The sequence below is a fragment of the Calidris pugnax genome, unplaced genomic scaffold, assembly GCF_001431845.1.
Source record: "Calidris pugnax isolate Ruff unplaced genomic scaffold, ASM143184v1 scaffold63, whole genome shotgun sequence".
In the NCBI taxonomy this organism is placed as follows: Eukaryota; Metazoa; Chordata; class Aves; order Charadriiformes; family Scolopacidae; genus Calidris; species Calidris pugnax.
This window is the reverse complement of record NW_015090852.1, coordinates 3,684,627-3,704,970: the sequence shown is the minus strand read 5'-3', so window position 1 is coordinate 3,704,970 and position 20,344 is coordinate 3,684,627. Positions and strand designations below refer to the sequence as shown.

Genomic DNA, 20,344 nt, shown 5'->3' with positions numbered 1-20,344 from the left:
AGCTTTGTCTTAGGTGTATGGAGTTTACAAATTCAAGTGCGGGTGAGGATTAAACTGGAAAGGTTACACTCCAACATCTCACAGCTCTCCAACCCCTCTGCACTCCCAGTCCCACCATCCCATCCAACACTACTGTGGGAGGGTGGGGATGGGGTTAGACAATGCAGGTTTTCCACTGGGTCAGGGAGCCCTTGTCTCTGTTTATGGTCATCTTCAGGCATGGATTTTTTTGTAAGCACCCAGAGCAGCTGGGCACAGCTTCATCTGCTTTGCAAGTCTCAGTCATGTCTGAACCATGACCAGCCTCTCCTTCCCTACTGGGACCAAGAAGCAAACCCTCCATAGGAACAGCCAAGATGTCTTTCCGGGACGGATGGGGAGTCTGGCAAACAGCTGCAGGGATTAACTGCACCACTTTGAAATATTCCTGGAAGAAGCAAGGGGTGCTGCAGAGAAAGCCAAGACGGTGAAGGGCCCCCATGGCTTCACCTGGCAGCCCCACAGCCTTCCAGCACACTGCAAAGGGTAAGCTGGAAGTCATGCCAAAGTTTGGGGAAAGATGCAATCCAGGCACACACGTTGCTGGAGACAGGCTCCTGGGAGAGGCTCTGTGCTGGGCATGGCCAGAGGAGCAGTGCTGGCAGAACTTCAGCTCCTGGCTCGCTAGGACAGCCCATCCAGGTGGGTGCAAGCAGCTGCCACTGGTCAGAGAGTTGGACCTAGAAGGGACCAGCCATACTGCCAAGAAGGAAGGTTTCCAGGGGCATGGTTTGATTTGGGACCAGCATCTCTCCAGCTGCTGGAGTTCAAGCTCCCCAAGTGGAAAGAAAACCACCCCCAGGACAAGATCAAGGACTTACCTTAACAAGCAAGTTTCTTTTTCAGTATTCCCACAGCTGCTGGATTCTCACTGGAAGGAAACCTCAAGAAGCTTCATGTTCAGCCCCTGCATCCACATATTTGTCATGAAGACTTTCCAGCTGAAAACTAATCTAACACCTGTTACAATCAGAGTAAGAGGGGCTGGATCTACTCCTCCTGATCCCAAAGAGAGGTTGTGATGAAGATAAGCAGTGTCACTCCTTGTCAGCAAGTGGGGGAGGAGGGGAGGAATACTATAGAGATGTAATGTATGATGGTCATATGTTCAGCAGATATCTGCAGAAGCAACATGCAGCAGCTTCCCTACATACTGGCAACTGCATGTTGCTTCTGCCATAGCTGTAATTGGTCCTGCTGGGAAATCCAGGCCAAATTAGAAGCTGGAGCTCCATGGGGTGGTAACTCCCCAGTGGTGACTGGCAGCCATCAGGTGACGAGCCACAGCACAGCAATCCCTTCAGCCCCTGCATCCACATATTTGTCATGAAGACTTTCCAGCTGAAAACTAATCTAACACCTGTTACAATCAGAGTAAGAGGGGCTGGATCTACTCCTCCTGATCCCAAAGAGAGGTTGTGATGAAGATAAGCAGTGTCACTCCTTGTCAGCAAGTGGGGGAGGAGGGGAGGAATACTATAGAGATGTAATGTATGATGGTCATATGTTCAGCAGATATCTGCAGAAGCAACATGCAGCAGCTTCCCTACATACGCAGATATCTGCAGAAGCAACATGCAGCAGCCTCCCTACATAGAGTGGCAACTGCATGTTGCTTCTGCCATAGCTGTTATTGGTCCTGCTGGGAAATCCAGGCCAAATTAGAAGCTGGAGCTCCATGGGGTGGTAACTCCCCAGTGGTGACTGGCAGCCATCAGGTGACGAGCCACAGCACAGCAATCCCAGGTGGGGAGATGGACACCTGCCCAAAGTGAGCTCAGATGAGCTCCAGGTGGGGAGATGGACACCTGCCCAAAGTCAGCTCAGATGAGCTGGCTGCAGGTCTGGGTGGACACCTAAGACTTGTTTTAACTCAGTCCAAATCACTCCAGTCTCAAAACCAACTTGGAAGCTATGCTATTTGCAAGTCTACTTCTTTTGGCAACCAAAAAAATAATAAGTAAGAGACTAATATTGTTATTATTTCAGCTTCAGAGGGGTGAATAATCAGCTTTGCAAGGAAAGCAGCTTGGCTGACTGCTGAGGGCTTTGCAGAGCCACCCATCTCCCTTTAACATGGTGTCCCCACAAGCTGAGATGTTGAACATTGTCTGCTCCTTCCATTCAGCCTGGTTAACATCCCTGGCACACACTGCCCTTGGAGGGCCAAAAGCCAGATCAGCAGGGAAACAGGAGACCAACACAGACACACACAGGATTCCTAACATTTGACTTAAAACTGAATGAATCACTTAAAGACCAAGAGAGAAAGTTGCAGAGACCCACCAGCCCCCCACCATCTACCTTTGCCAACAACAGCTCCCAGCAGAGACCTGATCTCTGAAGCACAACTCATCAGCTCCAGCCCAACACTTGGTGTCTTACCAACCCCTACTTTAATAGCCTCCACTAATTAGCCCTCGTTAGCCTCTGAGCTCTTTCTGACCATCTCCCTTGCCTTGCAGTGGAGCATTTTCCCTACTGAGTCCATCTCTTTTTTCTCCCTGCACAGGTGGTGGGACTCAACATTTATTCTCTCCTAATTTGTGGCTTTTCTTCCTCCTGTCCCTCCCTGTTGGTCACCCACCTCCAGCACCCACAGAAGGATTCCCAGCCCTCCATCCCCTCTCTTCTCTGAAGGGAGACCCCCCTGCACCCCTCCTACCCCACTTTCAGCTCCATGCTGGTGTCTCACCAGCCCAGTGGGGTGTAGGGAGCCGGGGCAAAGCCATGGGTGTATCTTGCCTCTTCCTGAAAACCACTTCTTTTAGGAGAAGTCTTTGTGGATGCTTTCTGCCTTATGCTTCTGCTGAATTTGTTTGCAGCTGCCTGTGTTGTCAGGAAGATGCTGTGGTCCAGGAAGGGCTCTGGACACAGCGTCTCTCTCTGCCTGACTCCCTGGCTGGCTCACACAGTGTGTGTTGCAACACGGGGTGTCTGAGGGGTCCTCATCTCCGATGGGCTGCCCAGCATCCCCAGGATAAGCCTGCTGGGCAGGCACCCCTGAGCCCCGTTTCGCTGGCCCCAGTCCCCCCACCCAAGGCTCCAGCATGTTCTCAGCCCCTGCCAACGCTGTAGGGCAGCAACATGCAACATATACGTGGCAGCTTATAGAAAGGATTGGGGAGACTCTTCCCCCTTTTATTGAAAATGATCATTTCTATTCTAGTGCAAACACTGTACATTTTACATCACAAAGCAAGAGATAATTTACAGGATACATTTTCATCTGGGAATCCCTCCTGTGGCTTCACGTGTCAAGCCCCACCAGTCTCATCAATCATCCATCCCTGTCGTGCCCAAAAATCCCACTCTGAGGGAATCAGCCACCTATTTCTGTGTTGAGAAAAGGGGGGGAAGGGCTGACAAAACAGCGCTCGTACAGAGCAGGCAAGAGGAAAGTGCCTCAAGACCATTTTCTCCCCTGAATGGTACCCAAACTTACTGCTAACTGGGGTAACCATGGCAACTTCCCAGCGACTGAAAGTCTACTAAAACCCTGGAGATCTCCACGCTTTCAGGATAAGGCCCTTAATTTGCACATGTATTTACATGGTTCAATAAAATACAGATTAAACATACACAATCATAAAATTTCACTTTGGCTTGACAGACAAGTAGACACTGCCTGTTGGCTGAAGTCATCAACAATTAAGACGCAAACAACAAAACCTGTCCATTCCTCCAGCTGGACTCCGTTTAGCAAATCCATGTAAATGAAGCAAAAATTGTGTCGGATGCTCTGTTGTAGATATTGACATTGCCCAGCTCACAGGTGATGCAAAGGTCTCATCTGGACTGACAACAGCCCAGTCAGCTGTGATGGCATCCCCAACAAAGTAGCCCAACCCAAGGCAAGACACAACTAAAATTGGAAGTGCAAAAGCTCACACAACCTTCCCATAGGAGCAGCCCCATGCAAGTCAATTCAATCCCTCACACAAATACAGTGAGAAGGGTGAACAAGGGCTTGCACAGCCATTTATGTGAGCTCCTTCATGTCACGTCACAGCGTGGGGGTAGGGATGGATATCTCGGTCCACAGATGGATAATGGAGTACCAGGAGCTTCATGCTCTCTGAACAGCCTCCTTGTTCACTTCAGAAATGGATGCAGGCACTAAAGAAAGCTGTTCAAGGTGATGTTTCAAGGTGTGATGATGAAAAGGTGTGCAAAGACTAGGGGAAAGCCACATGCCATCAAGATGCTGAAGGAAACAGCTGAAACCTCCAGGGTGGACACTCGGGCAGCCTCAGGCCACCACGGGAGAGTTCATTCAGGCTGCTGTCGCTGCTGGGATGCTGGTGGATTGCAGAGAAGGGCAGGAAGGCAAGGAGAGGGGAGAGCACCAGGCTAAGGCACTCAACGACTGGTTCAACCTCTGAGTAACATTACATTGCACCAAGTCCTTTTTCTTTCTGATTGTGCAGGACATGTTCTTCAAGAGTTTCTGTTTGTGTAGGCACAGGAACCGAGAACAAGTTTCTAAGTGAAGGCTGAGATTTCCAACGTGATCACTTGGCTCTAGGAGCTGGAACGACACTACTCATGATAGAAATATTTTGGTTTAGAGATCTTAGCTTCTCCAGACTACAGAAGAAAAGGCCAAAAAAGGGATCAAACAGAACATCATGAATTTCTTAAAACACAGTGCTTGTCCAGCCTCGCTTCCCCTGCTGGTGTTCTGTCTGCAAATGTAATCTGCAACTTTAAGGTTTTTGTCCTGATCACAATTGTATTTCCTTTTTTTCCCCTCAAAAATATCCATACAGAGAGATAAAAAAAATTCCAGCAGCAACACACACAATCACGGGCACAACCTACACCAGTTTGGATTTGGGACTTTTTTCCCCCATTGCTAGCTCAAATACTTTGGCTGGATTTCCATTCATACTCTGCCAGTTTAATTTTCACCTTCACTTTAAAGAGATTTATTTCTCATTTCCTGCAACATACTATTTTGGACTGTCAAAGCCCACTGTCAGACATCTATATATGCCCAGCATGTCTGCAGCAAACACCAAGATGGAGACCTAAGACACTCTACCAGAAGCATCCCTTATGACTGAGGGTCATTCTCCTCCCCTCATGGTTCAGCCTGGACCATGGAGTAGCTCTGCTACCTTCAGTGGGACTATTGTTTTGGGCATGTCTCCTGCACAAGCACTGTTTGCCATAAATAAGTCCCCTCCTCCTCTCAAATTTGAAAGAGGCAGGCACCACTGGCAACATGAAAGATCCTAGTTTCCTTAGGATGCTTGCATGGAAGAAACCCCTTTTAGATTGCATGTCCTCTACTCTTCATGGAGAGAAGGAACTTAGCTCCTAATTAGCTCTCCAGACCCCAAAGGAGAGAGGACAGCAGGTAAGGAGAGCAAAGGAGTGGTTAAGGCTACAGGACAATCCTCACTGGGGAGTGTTATGGGAAGTGGGGGAAGATACAGTCTTTGTGTGGGATGCTCCCTGCTGAGACATCACTCGCCCTCACAGGGACTGGGAGAGACCTTCCATGGGGATGTCCTTGCCTTTTCCCAAGAGTCACATGAACCGACCTGACTGGAGAGGAGATCCTCATCTTATTGTATGAAGCTGCAAATGCCCATGGGAAAAAATCTGCATAGGAGTGTGGCTCCCTCCAGCTCCACTTCTTTGGGGTTTCTCACGTGAGCTGGCCACTTCAAGTGCTGCCTGAGGCCACCGGCAAGAGCCCCGACAAGGGCGAGAGAGGCTGCGGCTGGAATTTCAATGCACGCTCCAGGAACCTGGATGCAGCACAAACATCCCAAACATTTTCAAATGGATTTTATTTTGTTTAATAAAAAACACCAACCAAGCTTGCATGTATATCTTATATATATAAATATATACAGTATATATAAAACAAATGCATCTGGACAACGCCTTTCCCTGTGGCGCAAACCGTAAGGCATGGAAAGGTGTGTCCTAACAGTCCTACTCTTGGCACTACAGAGCAATCCCTCCCACTACAACCCCCCACCGCTCACACACCCACGTTGGCTTTTCTCTCTTCTTTGGCTTTTCATGGCAGCAGCACCAGGAATACTCGAGAAAGCAATGAAGCGCTGCGAAGCCCAAGGAGGTCTTCCTCACGTCTTGGATTGGTCCAGGCAACTTGGGCAAGATGACCCCATTTTGTTGGACTAACAGGCTTCTCCCAGACTAACAATAATGGCGCTGCCTCTGTGGGACAAGGGACTGGAGGGATGGAGGGTCAGGCAGATACAACGGAAAGCGGTGACCAAACAACTTCTTCTAGGGTGAGCCGGGGCAGGGGGGAGAGGAGCAAGCTTTGCATCTCAGCATGATGGTGGGTGGGACATGTCCACGGGCTGAGATGGGCAGAGGTTTCTTTTTGCAGTCCCCATACAAAAATGGAAACCAAAAAGGGTGAGATTGTCCTTTAGTGAAGAAGCTCGTAGTATACTGAGCAGAAGCAATAAACCTGACAATAACAAGAAAAAAAATATGGTGGCATTATCCCAAAAGGAAGGAGGAACCTTGTCACTCACGAGCGGTTCAGTTTGCTCCCGGTTTGGTCCCCATGTTCAATTCTGGGTTAGGGTTGGCTTTTTTTCTTCTTTTTTTGTCTTTTTTGTGTTTTTTTGTGGATTTTTTTTTTTTCTTTCAGCACAAACAAGTTGCAAAGCAGGACGGGTGATGTTGTATTTTCTCCTTCTGCAAGGCAGCTGCCTCCAGTCGTTAATTGACTGTGGGCACTTGATTCCTCTGTAAACTATATTCCTTTGCCTTCAGTCTCAGGTTGGCAATACTGTTGGCCATATTCATGCCCTGTGCCGGGCTGGCGTTGGTACACGTGGCAGAGTAGGTGGCCATGGCGCTATGGGATGGAAAGAGAGAAACATCATGTCAGACGTGGTCTTCACACCACGCAGAGAGCAGACACGTACCACAGCGAGGTGAAACCCTTGGGGCTTTCCATACCTGCAGGATGTATTTCCTACGTGAGCGGAGAATTATTACTACTTTCTATTTTACACTCCTGTAAATCTCTCCCCTGCGGTTCACTCACCCAGGGGAGAAACATCACGTCAGACGTGGTCTTCACACCACGCAGAGAGCAGACATGTACCACAGCGAGGTGAAACCCTTGGGGCTTTCCATACCTGCAGGATGTATTTCCTATGTGAGTGGAGAATTATCACTAATTTTAATTTAACACTCCTGTAAATCTCTCCCCTGCGGTTCACTCACCCAGGGATAGCCAACGCCAAAGCTGGCTGAAGTCAAGAGGAAAATTTCCATTTCCTATTTTCTAACCCAGAAGGTTTACAATGAGGTCAGGGTGCCCAGCCTGCCAGTTAGACCATTGTCTTTAAAAGTATTCCCACTGGAAGCAATGTCTTTTTGATGAGAGCAATTGTTGGTTTTATTGCTTGTGAAATCACGTCACTTCTGAAACATATGTTACATTAAAGAAACACTCCGGGAAAAACCCATTTCAACAATTGTGATCCATTTTGGTTTCAGCCTTTTGGAATGAAAATTTCCACATTTTTTCCCTCAAAACTTCAGCTGATCATAAAGAGCATGCCTTGAAGGCTGAGGGAAAAAAAACAACCCAAAACATTTTTTCTCCCTTCAAATCATGACTTTATTCATGAAAAACATTACTTTTGGCAGCAGAGGCCGAACAAAGATCTCCGAGTCCTTTCTTATCCTACCAAAACTTTGCAAATCTGCTTTCCAGACCACTAGAAAACTTGTTTAACCCATGTGTCCCAGATTTCTGTGAAAAGCAACCTCTACCGCCCCAAAAACCAGCAAACTATCTGACCTACTGCATTTCCTATTCACGGGTCCACAGATCAAAACCAGTTGAAAAACACCAAGTGAACTAGAGATACCCATTTAACGCAGCCAGCATGTTCAGGAGGAAACCACAAATGCTCTGCTGGAGGCAAGCTCAGGTCTGGTGCCGAGCCTTTCCAATTGCCTGCTTGGGTGGATCACGTCTGAGGCTCTGGGAAACACTCTCCTCCATCCGTAGCACAAGAAAAAAGATTGCTTGAATTTTCCTTTTTCTTTCTTTTTTAAGAAAATTTCTTCCAGTGCTGACCTCCACAGCTGGAAGAGTCTTTGCAACAGCAAATCTCCCGTGAAGAAAGTGGGCATTTGCTGCAGAAACAGATCCAGGCTGTGGGCATGCACACTTGCCCCAAAGTGCTGGTGATATCTCTGACTCCATAAGGCAGCACCGACCTGCCAGGAGTTTAAATGCAATCCAGTGCTGTCTGAATCCTCAGCCTCCAGGAGATCCAAACCAGGTAATACTAGCAGATCCCATCCCAAGTGACTCCTATTTCTCACTTTAAAATGAAGGAAAAGAATTTCAGGGAGGAACTATCATCGGGACCGGTGGAAACACAACAGCTTATACCCATGGAAAGGACAGGTAAGACCTGTAGGTAACAAGCTGTCTGATGCTTACACCCATCCAGGGAAAAGCACCAAAACCTCTCCCCAGGAGGGCAAACATTCAGGATACTTTGAGTGCCTCTGACAGCTACTAGAAGGATGTAGAGGATGGACATTAAAGTTCACATCTCAAAATATAGTCTCAGTTCTGCCCAACTCAGGGTGCATCAGCTGCATTTTGCTGGGGTCTAGGACGTGATGGATTGGCATGCCTGGAGCCTTCCCCAGCTGGCTGCACACCCCCTCAGCTTCCTCTCCAGGGCTGGGTTGGTGACTTTACCCTCTCCTTCCCCACAAGTCAGCAGCAACCTGAGAAACCTGAGAGCTGCAGTTTCACAAGCTCTACAGCTGGTAGCTACTTAAGCACCCATTCCCACCTGCTTCTGCAAGGTACATCTCCCCCATGTTTTTGTTCTGGAAGAAATTAGAAGAGCCTCAAGAATAGTCTAGATTGGATAAAATAGGAATTTTCAGTGTTGGGTGTAAACTATCCCCATTCAAATCCAAACTTCTGCCCAAGTCTGGTCAAAAACTCCAGGGAGCCTCCGGCTCTCAGCTCCCCAGAGGTATGGTGAAAAATACTGTTGACCAGTGAAATCTCTGCTAAACCAAAAATCTCCAGAAACACTCCCTTTTAGCAAGTTATTCCACAGGAGCAGGATGCAAGAAAGCTGTCTCCAAAGATTGGTATAGTTTGAGGGTTGCTCCAGAGACTCTCCAGGGTCTGATGAAGGTTGAAGTCCCCCTGCTGCCTCCTCCCTCCGCCCCATTCAGGCACCGAAAGAGTCTCCTTCCTCTACTCAGCTGCCTGATTTCATGAAACACAGAGGAACATCATGTTTCTGAGGCCTAAAACCCTTCTTTCAAACATGGTTTTCAATGGCCCGTGGACTCAAAGGCTGTTGGAGTGGGAAGTGCAGGCTGACAGCGCGACTGCTAGGCTTGTTTTCTTAGGAACCTATGCTAAAAAATGTCTAAGCAAAACATTTCAACTTCAAAAAAATAATAGTATCTACTTGGCTATCTGTGTGACACAGATCTGCAAATAGCTTTGGTTGACCTGTGGCTGAATGTATTTGGAGAATAAACACACTGATTGAAAACTTTCCCCAGATCTAAGAGTAAAAACAGCACTGGCCACGCAGCTCTCAGCCCTCTCCCAGACTGGCCGTTAATCAGGGGCTGGTACAGCAGCACCGGGGAGATGGGGAGGGGGCAGAGGGCCATGCAAACACTCTGCAGGGCTGTTTCTCACCAAGTGTTCAATATTTTAATCATCCTACTCAGTTCAAAGGTTTAATGAGGCTGTGACAACCTGGCCCAGGTGTCCATTAAGATGAATGCGATTGCTAAGAGATGACCCGTAGGATTAGAAAGCCTGGGGAGCATGAAGTGTCTGAGGGTCCTGACTGTCCCACAATGTGGAAGCCAGCTGCTCTGCTCCTCTGCCAATGCCTCCTACCCCTCTTCAGGGCAGTGGGATGGTGACAGCCCATCCTGTTTGACATGTCAGCCAGCGGGGATGGATGTATGCTGCAAATGTCTTTGATGAAACACCTTGGCTTCAGACAAAGGGAAGGCATCAAGACAGTGAGGATGTTCTTGCACTGTGAAGAGGCACAGCCAGGTCTGGACCTCAGGGGGAGAAAAAACATCCCTAAGGCTTTCCCTTCTCCCTTGCTCTCCTCATTTGCACATCCCAGATGCCTTGGACTTCTCATTGCCCCAGACAGCCCTTCCCAGTGTGGCCCTGGAAGTTACCTTTGCAGGGTCTTCTCCTAGAAGCCGTTATGAAGCCCCTCGTGTGAACAACATCTTGGGAGGGATGATCTATTTTTAAAAGTGTGAGAGGTAGAAATAAGCCACAAGCGTTCAGCAGGGATCTGGTAGCGTGAGCAGAGCACTCTCAGTGGGGTGGGGAAGGACCTATGCTTCTCTCCCCTGAACTCACCACCCAGACTTCTCCCTAGGATGCTACACCAAGGAGCACTTCACAGAGAAAGCCTTTAACCCCAAAAGGGGGGGTTCACCAGACAGCAGTCCTCAGATAAAATCCAAAGGATAAGGGCCATCTCAATGACCAAACTGCTGGTCTTAAAAACATCCTTTTCACCTGGAGTGGGTGAACCTATGACTTGTTCTTTGGGAGCTACAGGGTGGATGAAGAGAACTCTATGGCACTGACAAGCAACAAACCATCAGGAAGGCCATGTGTTTGCAGACCTAACTGTGAAAAAAATGTTTGGGGTGCAAGAAGGGGGTCAAAGTGACCAAAGAAGGGAGGTTCTGGGCACAATGTGGCTCCCAAAAGCCAGCGGGAAGCTGGCTGTGACCAAGCCAGATGAACAGGAAGGAATCCAGCCAAAGGCTCCAAGGTCCTAACCAACAATGAAGCCACTGTGCTAAAAAATACCCACCAACCTCATTTTTAACTGCCTACAAGCCAGCTGGCTCCCCACAAACCAGCACATCCTGTGGATCTTGTGTCCACACCCAGTTCCTGCTGGGTTGTGGATGGCATGGAGGAGGACAGGGAAGCCTGTGACATGCATGGACATCCCCCAGACCCTTTGAGCAGACTGGGGTTGCCACATCTACACTTTTTTCCTGCCACCCCTTAAGCAGCACTAGCCACAGGAGATGAACATTGAACACCAGTCTGCCACCCAGAGACACCTGTTCTTTACTGAGGGCAAACCACAGCACAGCTCAACAGCACAGCTCGAACTCATGCTTGTGCTCGAGCAACCAGAAAGAAATTGCTCACCAGTTCAGCACTGACCATTGCGAGGAGGATTGGGAGCAACACGCATGGAGTGATTTCCCAGCCCTTCCTTGCATCCCAACCAGTGACTGCCATGGGACAGCCACAGAACTCCCTCTTCTGGACACTGTGTGGTGGCGGATCCTCCCTAAGTGCTCTGCCACCACCTCCCCTGGATTTGTGCCCATGGAAAAGTTTCTTCCTTGCTTTAAACTGGATGCAAGAGCAACCTGTTCTGTCTCCATGTAATTTCTACCTGAATCTCTTTCAAAAATTCCTGAATTGCAGAGAGAGACCACCAAAAAAGAAGTCACAACCTCCCATGGAGGCGGCTGCTAGAAAGTGAATATAAACAGCCCATTAGAAATGTCCAAGGGCCACTCTGAGGTTGCTCTACACTGTGCCAGAAACTGGTCAGCCCCAGAGGGGTTGTTCACTCACCTGTAAGGCGAGGCGGTACCCCAGGAGAGATAGTCGGTGGGTCTTGGAGCTGGGCGAGGTACTATGGGCTGCTCCACGGCGGTCACGTCCCCTGAGTAGGATTTGAGCAGAGAGGCATTCTTGCTGGCCAGCATTGCCCTCTCGTTCCGGCGAAACTTGGCTCTCCGGTTTTGGAACCACACCTGAGGTGGGAAGCACACAAACCCACCAACCATCACAACCACCTCTGCTGTGACACTCACACTTTCCCCACACCACCTCTGCCCTGCTGGGAAGGACAGGACCTTAAAAGCAGGCTGCTTTGGCATCCCTGTGACTGGAAACTCTAATGACAAGACCCGACAAAGATGCCCACAAGATACCAAATGACTGCCGTGTCCAGCTCACTGGGGAGAGCATCTGTCATTTGTTTAGTGCCCAGCCCAAACCATGACACCATCATGAGAGGAACTGGCACAGTGAGGTCCCTGTGGGACCAGGTCTGTCCAGTCCTGTAGGCAGCAAGGCCTGGGAGTGCTGTACAACACATCAAGTTCCATGGTCAGAAGGTACAGGCTTGTAAGTGAAGAGCTGAGCAGCTCAAGATAATGTGAGTAGCCTGAGCACAGAACATCCAGCATCTTGGCCTTGAACAAATCATACGAACACGTCTGACTGGACAGGCAGTAGGCAGATCAAGCCTGGCAGTCCTCCTCATGGCATGGCACACTTGGGACTGCACTACAGCATGACTCAGAAGCTTGGTGATCCTAGTGTGCCATGCAGACCTTGAGGATTTCTACCACTGTACAGGAATGGCCCGATGACACCCCCAAGGTGAGGTGTGTCTGGATACAAGCTGTGGTGATTACCTGAACTCTGGCTTCAGTGAGGTTGACTCTGCGTGCAAGGTCTTCCCTTACAAAGGCATCGGGGTAGTGTGTCCTCTCAAAGACCCTCTCTAATGCTTGGAGCTGGCTGCTGTTGAAGGTAGTTCTGTTCCTTCTCTGCTTTCTTTTCTTCTTCTCTTCTGAGTTCAGCTGATCATCTAGGAGAGAGAATTGGGGATGTGAAAGGCTAGAAAGCCAAGAGCCCACAACAATGGGATGAATAACATCAACGGTTTCAAGATGGAAAGGGCTTAGGAAGGGGTGTGCACAATTTCAACACCGCACCTTAACCACACCGTGTTAGTCCCCATGTAAAAAGGACGTGGACAGTGCATTGACAACAGGCATTTATTTCCCAGCTCAACTGCATAAGACATATACTGAGTCTCTCAGGCTACCCTATGCCTCAGCTTCCTTATCTCTAAAAAGAAACTTGTAAGTCCAATATGCACCTCCCCGTTCCTGACAATCCTAGAAACCTTTTCTGACCATAAAGACTCATGAAGCCCTGTTCTCTCATCGACAAATTTCCAAGGACTGCCCTCACTGGGATGTAATACAGGGTGAGCACGAGTCCTGCACCAGCTCTTGCTGACTGTGAGAAGGTGTGCCTGTCTCTGGGTAAGGAAATTGCAAGGAATGGTTATTGCTCTAGGCTTGACTACAGCCAAGGCAATGTCATTCTCTATATGTGGCTCCATTTGGCTTAAACGAAGACTGCATTCCCTTATCCTCCCCACATCCAGACTGAGAGGCGTCAATTCCGGCAGAGATGGGGAGCTGTGAACAAAGAGGGATCAGACAGTGGAAATGAAGCATGACTGATACGGGCCCGAACAAGAGACAAGTACAAAAGCCAGTTTCACTTGTATGCTTGCAAGCCAAGGACATGGAAATACAGTCAGATAGACATGGATATCATTGCCATTGGGAAGCAAAAACCCGTTAAGAGAGAGACTGAGTATAAGCACGTCGGAGAACAGTTGTGTACTCTGCAGCCCAGGCCAACAAGGTGGTGAGCACCAAACTGCATCCCCTGAGAGCACATATTGGTTTGTGCCTCGTTGGTATTTACTCCAGCAATAAATCAGTGCATCCATACAGCTGGAGTCATACTTACCACAACTGCTTGTGCCTATGGTCACTGGAGCAACACTGGTGCTGAGATACCTATGAAATGGCTTTTCTTAGCAAATATCTGCTCTGCACCACCTCTCCTTTTCCCAGTGCTGTTGCACACGCCAGTGTAGCAGCAACAATGGAGCTACCAATGCAGGGGCACTCGCAGGTACTGGCAAGCAGTGAGCACCAACCCCAGGGGTTTGAGCACTCTTTATTAGGACAAGCTGGAGGCTACGACACCGGTTTTGCTTCTACCCTACCTGTACCAAAGTATGTACCAAAGCATGTTCACTCATCACACCAGTCACAGCACAGCAAACACTTCGGTTTCTGTGGGGAGCCACATCGAAGGAAGCGGAGCGCAAGGCACCAGCCTGCAGGGGCAGGAGGCCACTGCTGCCTCCAGTAGAACAGCCCCATTGAGGCTGCAGGGCTGGTGTGCCATCAACCTACACTCGTCCCTCTTCGAGTGCTCCAGTGTGTCTGGGGTCCCACCAAAACCACCAAGCCTTCTCATGCTCCCACAGCCCAAGCCTTCAACGCTCCCAAGCCCACCGGGCAGAGTCCCAGGTGGGCAATGTCCCCGTGGTCCCACTTCTGTGGAAGAGCAATAGTTACACCTGGGAGGATCTGAGCCAATATATGTGTCAGCACGCATTAAAATATATTGATCTTTGTATTTATAAGAACGCACGAGCTAGTGAATTATATTTTAAGTTAATCACTGCACACCTTGGCCCAGCTGACAGTCTCACCACCGAGAGCCCAGGGGCTTGACCTGCTGTATACACTTGCAGAACATCCCCTTGACACTCATTCCTTTCGCCGTATACAAACATGACAGCTCCCCTCATCCTCCTGTTCTCCAGGGGGTATGTACGGCACAGGGAGAAGCTGACAAGGAAATTAAAGTCTATGCTTGTTGTCCTCCCCACCTGTTTGTGTTGCTTTTCACAGCCCATCTGGTAACAGTTACTGCACCTGAACGCCTTTGGAGCAAGGCCCATCCAGCCGGGAACAAAAGGACATTCCTCTTAAATGAAAGGAGGTTTTTCAAATTCCTGCAGGTTTACAGCTCCTCCATCCCCAAACCTTCTCCAACAGCCTGACTATCCCCAGCAGACCCCCTTCCAGCCTGGCGACTCCTGGGTGCAAAAATACACCTTAAAACAAGGCTACAGGTGAATCTACCCTGCTCAGGTGATGGAAGTGAAGTGGTGAAGCAGAGGGATGGGATTTAACTGCTGCTTGTGCAGAACACCATGCACTGCTGGGGGCTTTAGCTGGGCTGTCACAGCGTCCGTGCCTTACAAAGAAGCAGAAAAGTCCTGCACGTTCCTCTCTTGATGCATCATCAAAGCCTTTGCTGGAAGGGTCAGTGATTTCCCTCTTGGCTCTACCGACGAGCTTCGATGTAGTTGTGCACCACGCAACACAGCAAACAGCAAAGAACAAGCCTCGGGGCACGATCGTCCCTCTGAATGGCAGAAACATTGCAAGACCAGCTGCCGTAGAGGCCAAAGTCAACATGGGTGTCTGGCCTCCTTCCGAGTTATCCATTTCTCGCTATTTTGTAATCTAAATCCTGCCTACATGGATGGGATGAACAAATCAATATAAGCCTTAGGGACCCCTTGAGAATCCCCTGCAGGCCTCTTCAAGCATTAGTTCCTGCCCAGAAGATGGCTGGAGGAAGCCCAAGCCCAAGGCCATCTGGGCATTGCTCGGATCCTGCGTGACACTTACACATGAGGAAGGGTGAGGACATCACTCTGGGGAGCAAGAAGAAGGGCCAAAGCCCGTAAAACGCTGGAGAACATGAATCCCTCCTGCCAAGCACGTTAATACAATTTGCCTGGTTTCCTCCCGGCGTAAAGCGAGACACCGGTGATTCACAGATCGTAATTACCGGACCCAAAAATAGCAGGGCCAAGGAACGGAAAGTTGCAGGCAGTGGCCGTGTTGCAGTGACTCACGGTCGGGTCACCGCTGGCTAACGCACCTCCAGCATCGGCTGGCACGGAGCAGGGACGTGAGTCACCCCCTTTTTCCAGGAGGTAGCTGGATGGAGGTGGCTCGACAGGCAAAGCCCAGCCTGTCACAGAGGAGTCGGGATTTTGAGATCTCCTTTCACTGCACCTCTGGAACGGCACAACGCAGCTAGATCCAAATGTCTACAGGAGTTACTTGAGTAGCAGGACAAAAAAAATAAATAAAATAACTGTATTAGCCCACAGCACTGCTGGGCTGATCACTCTTTGCGTTTTGCCATGCAGACATGCCATATGCTGATTACAAACTGCTAACGAGGGATTGCAGACACCTAAACCCCAGGTGCCTGCAAATGTCACCTTGCTCACAGCAGTCACCGGCTGCCTTCAACATGTCAGCAGGGTATTTTTTTTTTCCCCTGCCATTATTTCTTTATCAGGAAACAACATTGAGCACTGAAAAATGGTATTCCTAAACAATGTTGACAGCCCCAGTGACTGGAGTCAGCAGAAACAGAGCGAAGAGGAAAACAGCTCTAAAGCTTTTTAGATGGGTCAGAAGTCTTTCATCAACATTCTTTTAATCAGAAATATTTTATTACCAGCAGCGTTCTCAAAAGCTGAGCTGCTTGCAAATGCATCCCCCAGAGAGATGGAAACGCACGTTCTCTTCCTAGGAACCCAATGCTGGAAAATCTGGGAATTTCATTTCAAAATCCCAACCTTTCACGTCAGGCTGGGGGATTTTATTTAACGTTTCCACATTTGTGTTTTCCTGTGTTATTTCTACATTCACCCACGACATTCAGTCCTGGTGTCAGACACAAATGTGCTTCTGGGATGCACCAAAGAATTTTTAATTGCTCCTAAATCATACAGTATGAAACATCCTACTCTTTTTTCCCTTGCTCATCATGTCTCCTCTTGCAATGCGGCAGATCCACACTTGAAGACGCTCTGATCTGTGCTCCTTATTTTTCTCCTAGTGTCTGTGACTATCACTGGAGTACCATCAGATGGCTGCTGATGGGAAACCACACAGAAAATATAATGAATTATAAAGCAAAACATAGTTGAGAATTAAATACCTATATAAGTTACAAGATCAGTATTTTTTCCACCAACACTTGCAACCGCAACATATTTTGGATTTCCAGTTTGCAGGAATGCTTGTGCATACTTGCTTTCATTCCAGGTCAGAACAAAAAATAATTTCCAGGTGGGATTTACATTGCGTGGGCAGTTTTTAAAAGTTTTGACCAATTCCATTAAGTCCAGAATCAGCTATTATAGTACTTTAATTGGATCCAAACTGAAAGTAAACAATTGGATTTAATTAAGTGAGGAACAGAGACATTTAACCACAACATCACATACCGTAAGGCAGGAAAGATTTGTCACATCAGTTATATAAACTACAAACTGAGAAAGGATTCCAGGAAGAAAATACGGAATCACACTATAATCACAGCCTTCAAAATAAGAAGTTACCACTAAAGTCTGAACACAGAATAAAGAAAAAACAAGACAAATTATTTCCCAGGGGAAAAAAATAATTTAGAAACTAAAACCCCAGAAACTAAAACCTCTTTTAAAATAAAAAAAAAATCCTGCAAGTAAAAAAAAGAGTTCTATTCAGAGTGGTGAAGAAAGAAGGGAAAAAGGATAATAGCAGGGAAAAGAACAGGTTTTTTATTGGGTTTAAAGTTAAAATATAAGAAGCTTGAGTAGAAATATTTCCGTGGGTCCCCCCTGGCTCCAGGCAGACTCCTCTCCCCAACATCAGCCATCCAGACAGCTACAGCCCTTTGCAGGCTCATGTTCCAGTTCTGTTTCGCGCTCTGCTTTGCTTTCGATTCATTATATCCTTCCAAAACATTGCAACTCTTTGAGTTCCAATTCCTCAGTTTATATAATAATAAAAAAAACCACACAAACAAACAAAAAACCAAAACCCAAGCCCGAAAGGTTTAATCAAAGCTAAAACAAGGTACCGGGAAAGGGAGTGGGAAGCAGAGATGGGGGCACAGAAAATCCGCCTGGTGACAAAGCCCTGCCCCAACCGATTTGAGATGGATCTCAAGTGATTTTCCACTCATGCGGGATGCTGGAGACGAGCAGAGCAGGGTCCCCGCAGGCAGGGGGTCCCACCATCGCTCGCGAAAAGACAAGATCACACCCCATCTGAAACAGCCGACAGACACCAAGAGCGCCCAGTGCCGAGCCCAGCCAGAGCAAGGCTCACCCTAAACGAGACGATCTCAACCTGAAAAGCCACTTTCCAGCCTGAAAACATTATTTCCGCAGAAAACAGGGAAAAGCATCACCCTCTATTTTCTCTCAGCTTGTTTTCCATGTCTTTGACCGGGCTGGACAGCCAGGTCCACTGCTAGTTTTGCAGCTTCCCTTCCCAAGCATCACCTGGAAGGACGCTGCTCCTCCAAGAACCGCTGTCTTTGCAAAATGTGAGCAGGGACAGAAAAAGGACAAGAGGACCCACACGGATAAGGTTTCTGCCCGAAGTATCTTTCTAAAAGCTCCCAGGAGAGAACGAACTCCGGTTTATACATATTTCCATGCATGAAAAATATTTTCAAATGGAAATAACGTTGAACTTCAGGGTACATAAACGCTACAGAAAGAAGCTATAATTGCCCTACACCAGACATCACAAATGCAGGCAGTATGGAACAAAGATGACACTTAAAAGAAAACTAAATACGTTAAGGTAGGAAAGATGCCTATTAAGTCATGTACTGAAGTTAGCCCTGATGAGCAGCAATACCAGCAGATTTGTATTTGTAATTACGGGTCAGAGTACGGAGATTTTTGAACTATCATTTTTCTTTCATTACACAACACCGGCTGAGCTTTTTTCTAACCTTTGCTGTTTATTTGTTTGGTTTTTTTTCTGCACCATCTGTGCACAAGACCTTAAATTATTTCAATTATACAGAAAATTCAAATATCTGAAGTTCCAGTCTTGTTAAGATCACCAGGAACACAGGAAAAAAACAAACAAGGAAACAAAAATCCAGATGCTATATTTCTTTTAAAAGCCTTCGCATTTGAAGGTCTTGTAAACTATTCAGATTCAGTTTTTGCATATAAAAAATAAGTTATTATGTGCATGAGCACAGAACTGTAGAAAGGCGATACTGAATTTTTCATACAAAAAATGAGGTTTAATATTAAATGGAAAAGTGTGTGTATTTTCAGCGTTACCCACGGGACTACGGCAGTTCCTCCCCGAAGTGTCTGCAATGTGGAACCTATCAGGATAATTTTTAGCTGACCGCATACAAACAATTACATATCATTACAGAGCTGTGAATAGCTTTTGCATGGATAGCGTGCCTACGGTCTCCTGTTGCACTCGGCTCTGCCTGCCAGACTTAGGGGAACTCACTGAGGTCCTGCACAACCACGGCTCCACCAGCGCCAACGGCGAAACTCTTGTTGTCCTCCACTAGGACAGTTGCTGAAGCAGAGGGACCTTCCACCTGTATCATGGCCAAAAGAGACATTTCCAGGTGGGTTTCAAGGCACAGCACCAGCCAGTGACTCCCACCCACCGGGAACAAGGTCTTGGGGTTGGTCACCTTCCTGGTGGAGAACCTGTAGATGTCTCCGAGCTCCTGAAGACTAGTTTCTAGCATTTCAACAGTCTTCACCCAGACTTAAATGGGTGCTGCAGGGACCTGAGTGCAAAGGCTCTGCTCTGCTCTCTGCATTTTTGCAGGTCTGAAGAGCCGGGGAACAGGTCCCCCTGCAACCTCAACCTGCTCTGCTCCTGACCCACAGACAGGGCAGTATGAGCTCCTCTCCAGCAGCTAAGAGCCCTATCCTATGGCAGATATAAGACAAAACTACTTTTCAGAGTGGTTTCAGCTCTGGTGCTCTGCTTCTCATCTGATGGGAACCTGCAGAGCACATGGGCAGTTATAGCAGCTACAATGTGTGTCTTCCCTAACCACGTCAACATTCCCGCTTGCTGGAGTTGACAGAAGAAATGAAGTTCAAAAAAAAAAAAAAAGTAATCACAAGCCAGTGGAAATCCAGAGAACGTCTCTGGAAAGACATGATGTTAAGTGTTAATTACTGGGAGAACAATATTTGCGGGGGCAAAAGTATACATCCTTCTCCAGAAATTGGTACAAAGCCATTGAAAGTCCCCCTAGATCCCACAAACCAGTCTGAGTTCTGCTGTAACAGCTCTGCTTTTATATTCGCTAGGGTTTTCCTTCTGGGCATCCTACAGCTCATAAGGCACATGGCTTAGTCCCGCTCTTCTAACAAGTCTTTCTGCCGGGTCTTGGGGTCAGAGTGTTCCCATAATACAATAAGCGCTGTATGGATCTCATAAGCTCCAAGGCACAGTATGTTATGTGTTTGGAATTCCTTGTATGCTTTTATGCTTTGTTTTACATATTGTAATTTTTATATGCATTACCACATTGATCCTTGGAAAATTAATTTAAAAAAAATATATATATAATCAAAAGCAAACACATATTTTAAAAGCCTGCCAGCGGCAAATCATGTTCTGTGAGACTGCACTTTGTAACTGACAAAGAGACCAAACCACCAGACTGTGGCGGCGATCCAGCGGGGTGGATTTACCAGGCTCGGGAGGGGACAGGATCCAAGGAAGCTGTAGT

At 47.8% G+C, this 20,344-nt stretch overlaps 1 protein-coding gene across 1 annotated transcript in view; it reads right to left on the bottom strand.

Moving 5' to 3' along the window:
* Positions 1–3,147: 3,147 nt before the first annotated feature.
* Positions 3,148–20,344, bottom strand: part of PRRX1 (paired related homeobox 1) — a 42,939-nt gene continuing 25,742 nt past the window's right edge. Inside the window, exons 2-4 of the mRNA XM_014943591.1 lie at positions 12,553–12,728; positions 11,702–11,883; positions 3,148–6,898 (exon numbers count right to left, since the gene is read on the bottom strand). Coding sequence (XP_014799077.1) covers positions 6,760–6,898; positions 11,702–11,883; positions 12,553–12,728 — 497 coding nt within the window. The 3' untranslated portion in view covers positions 3,148–6,759. The remainder of the gene's footprint in view (positions 6,899–11,701; positions 11,884–12,552; positions 12,729–20,344) is intronic.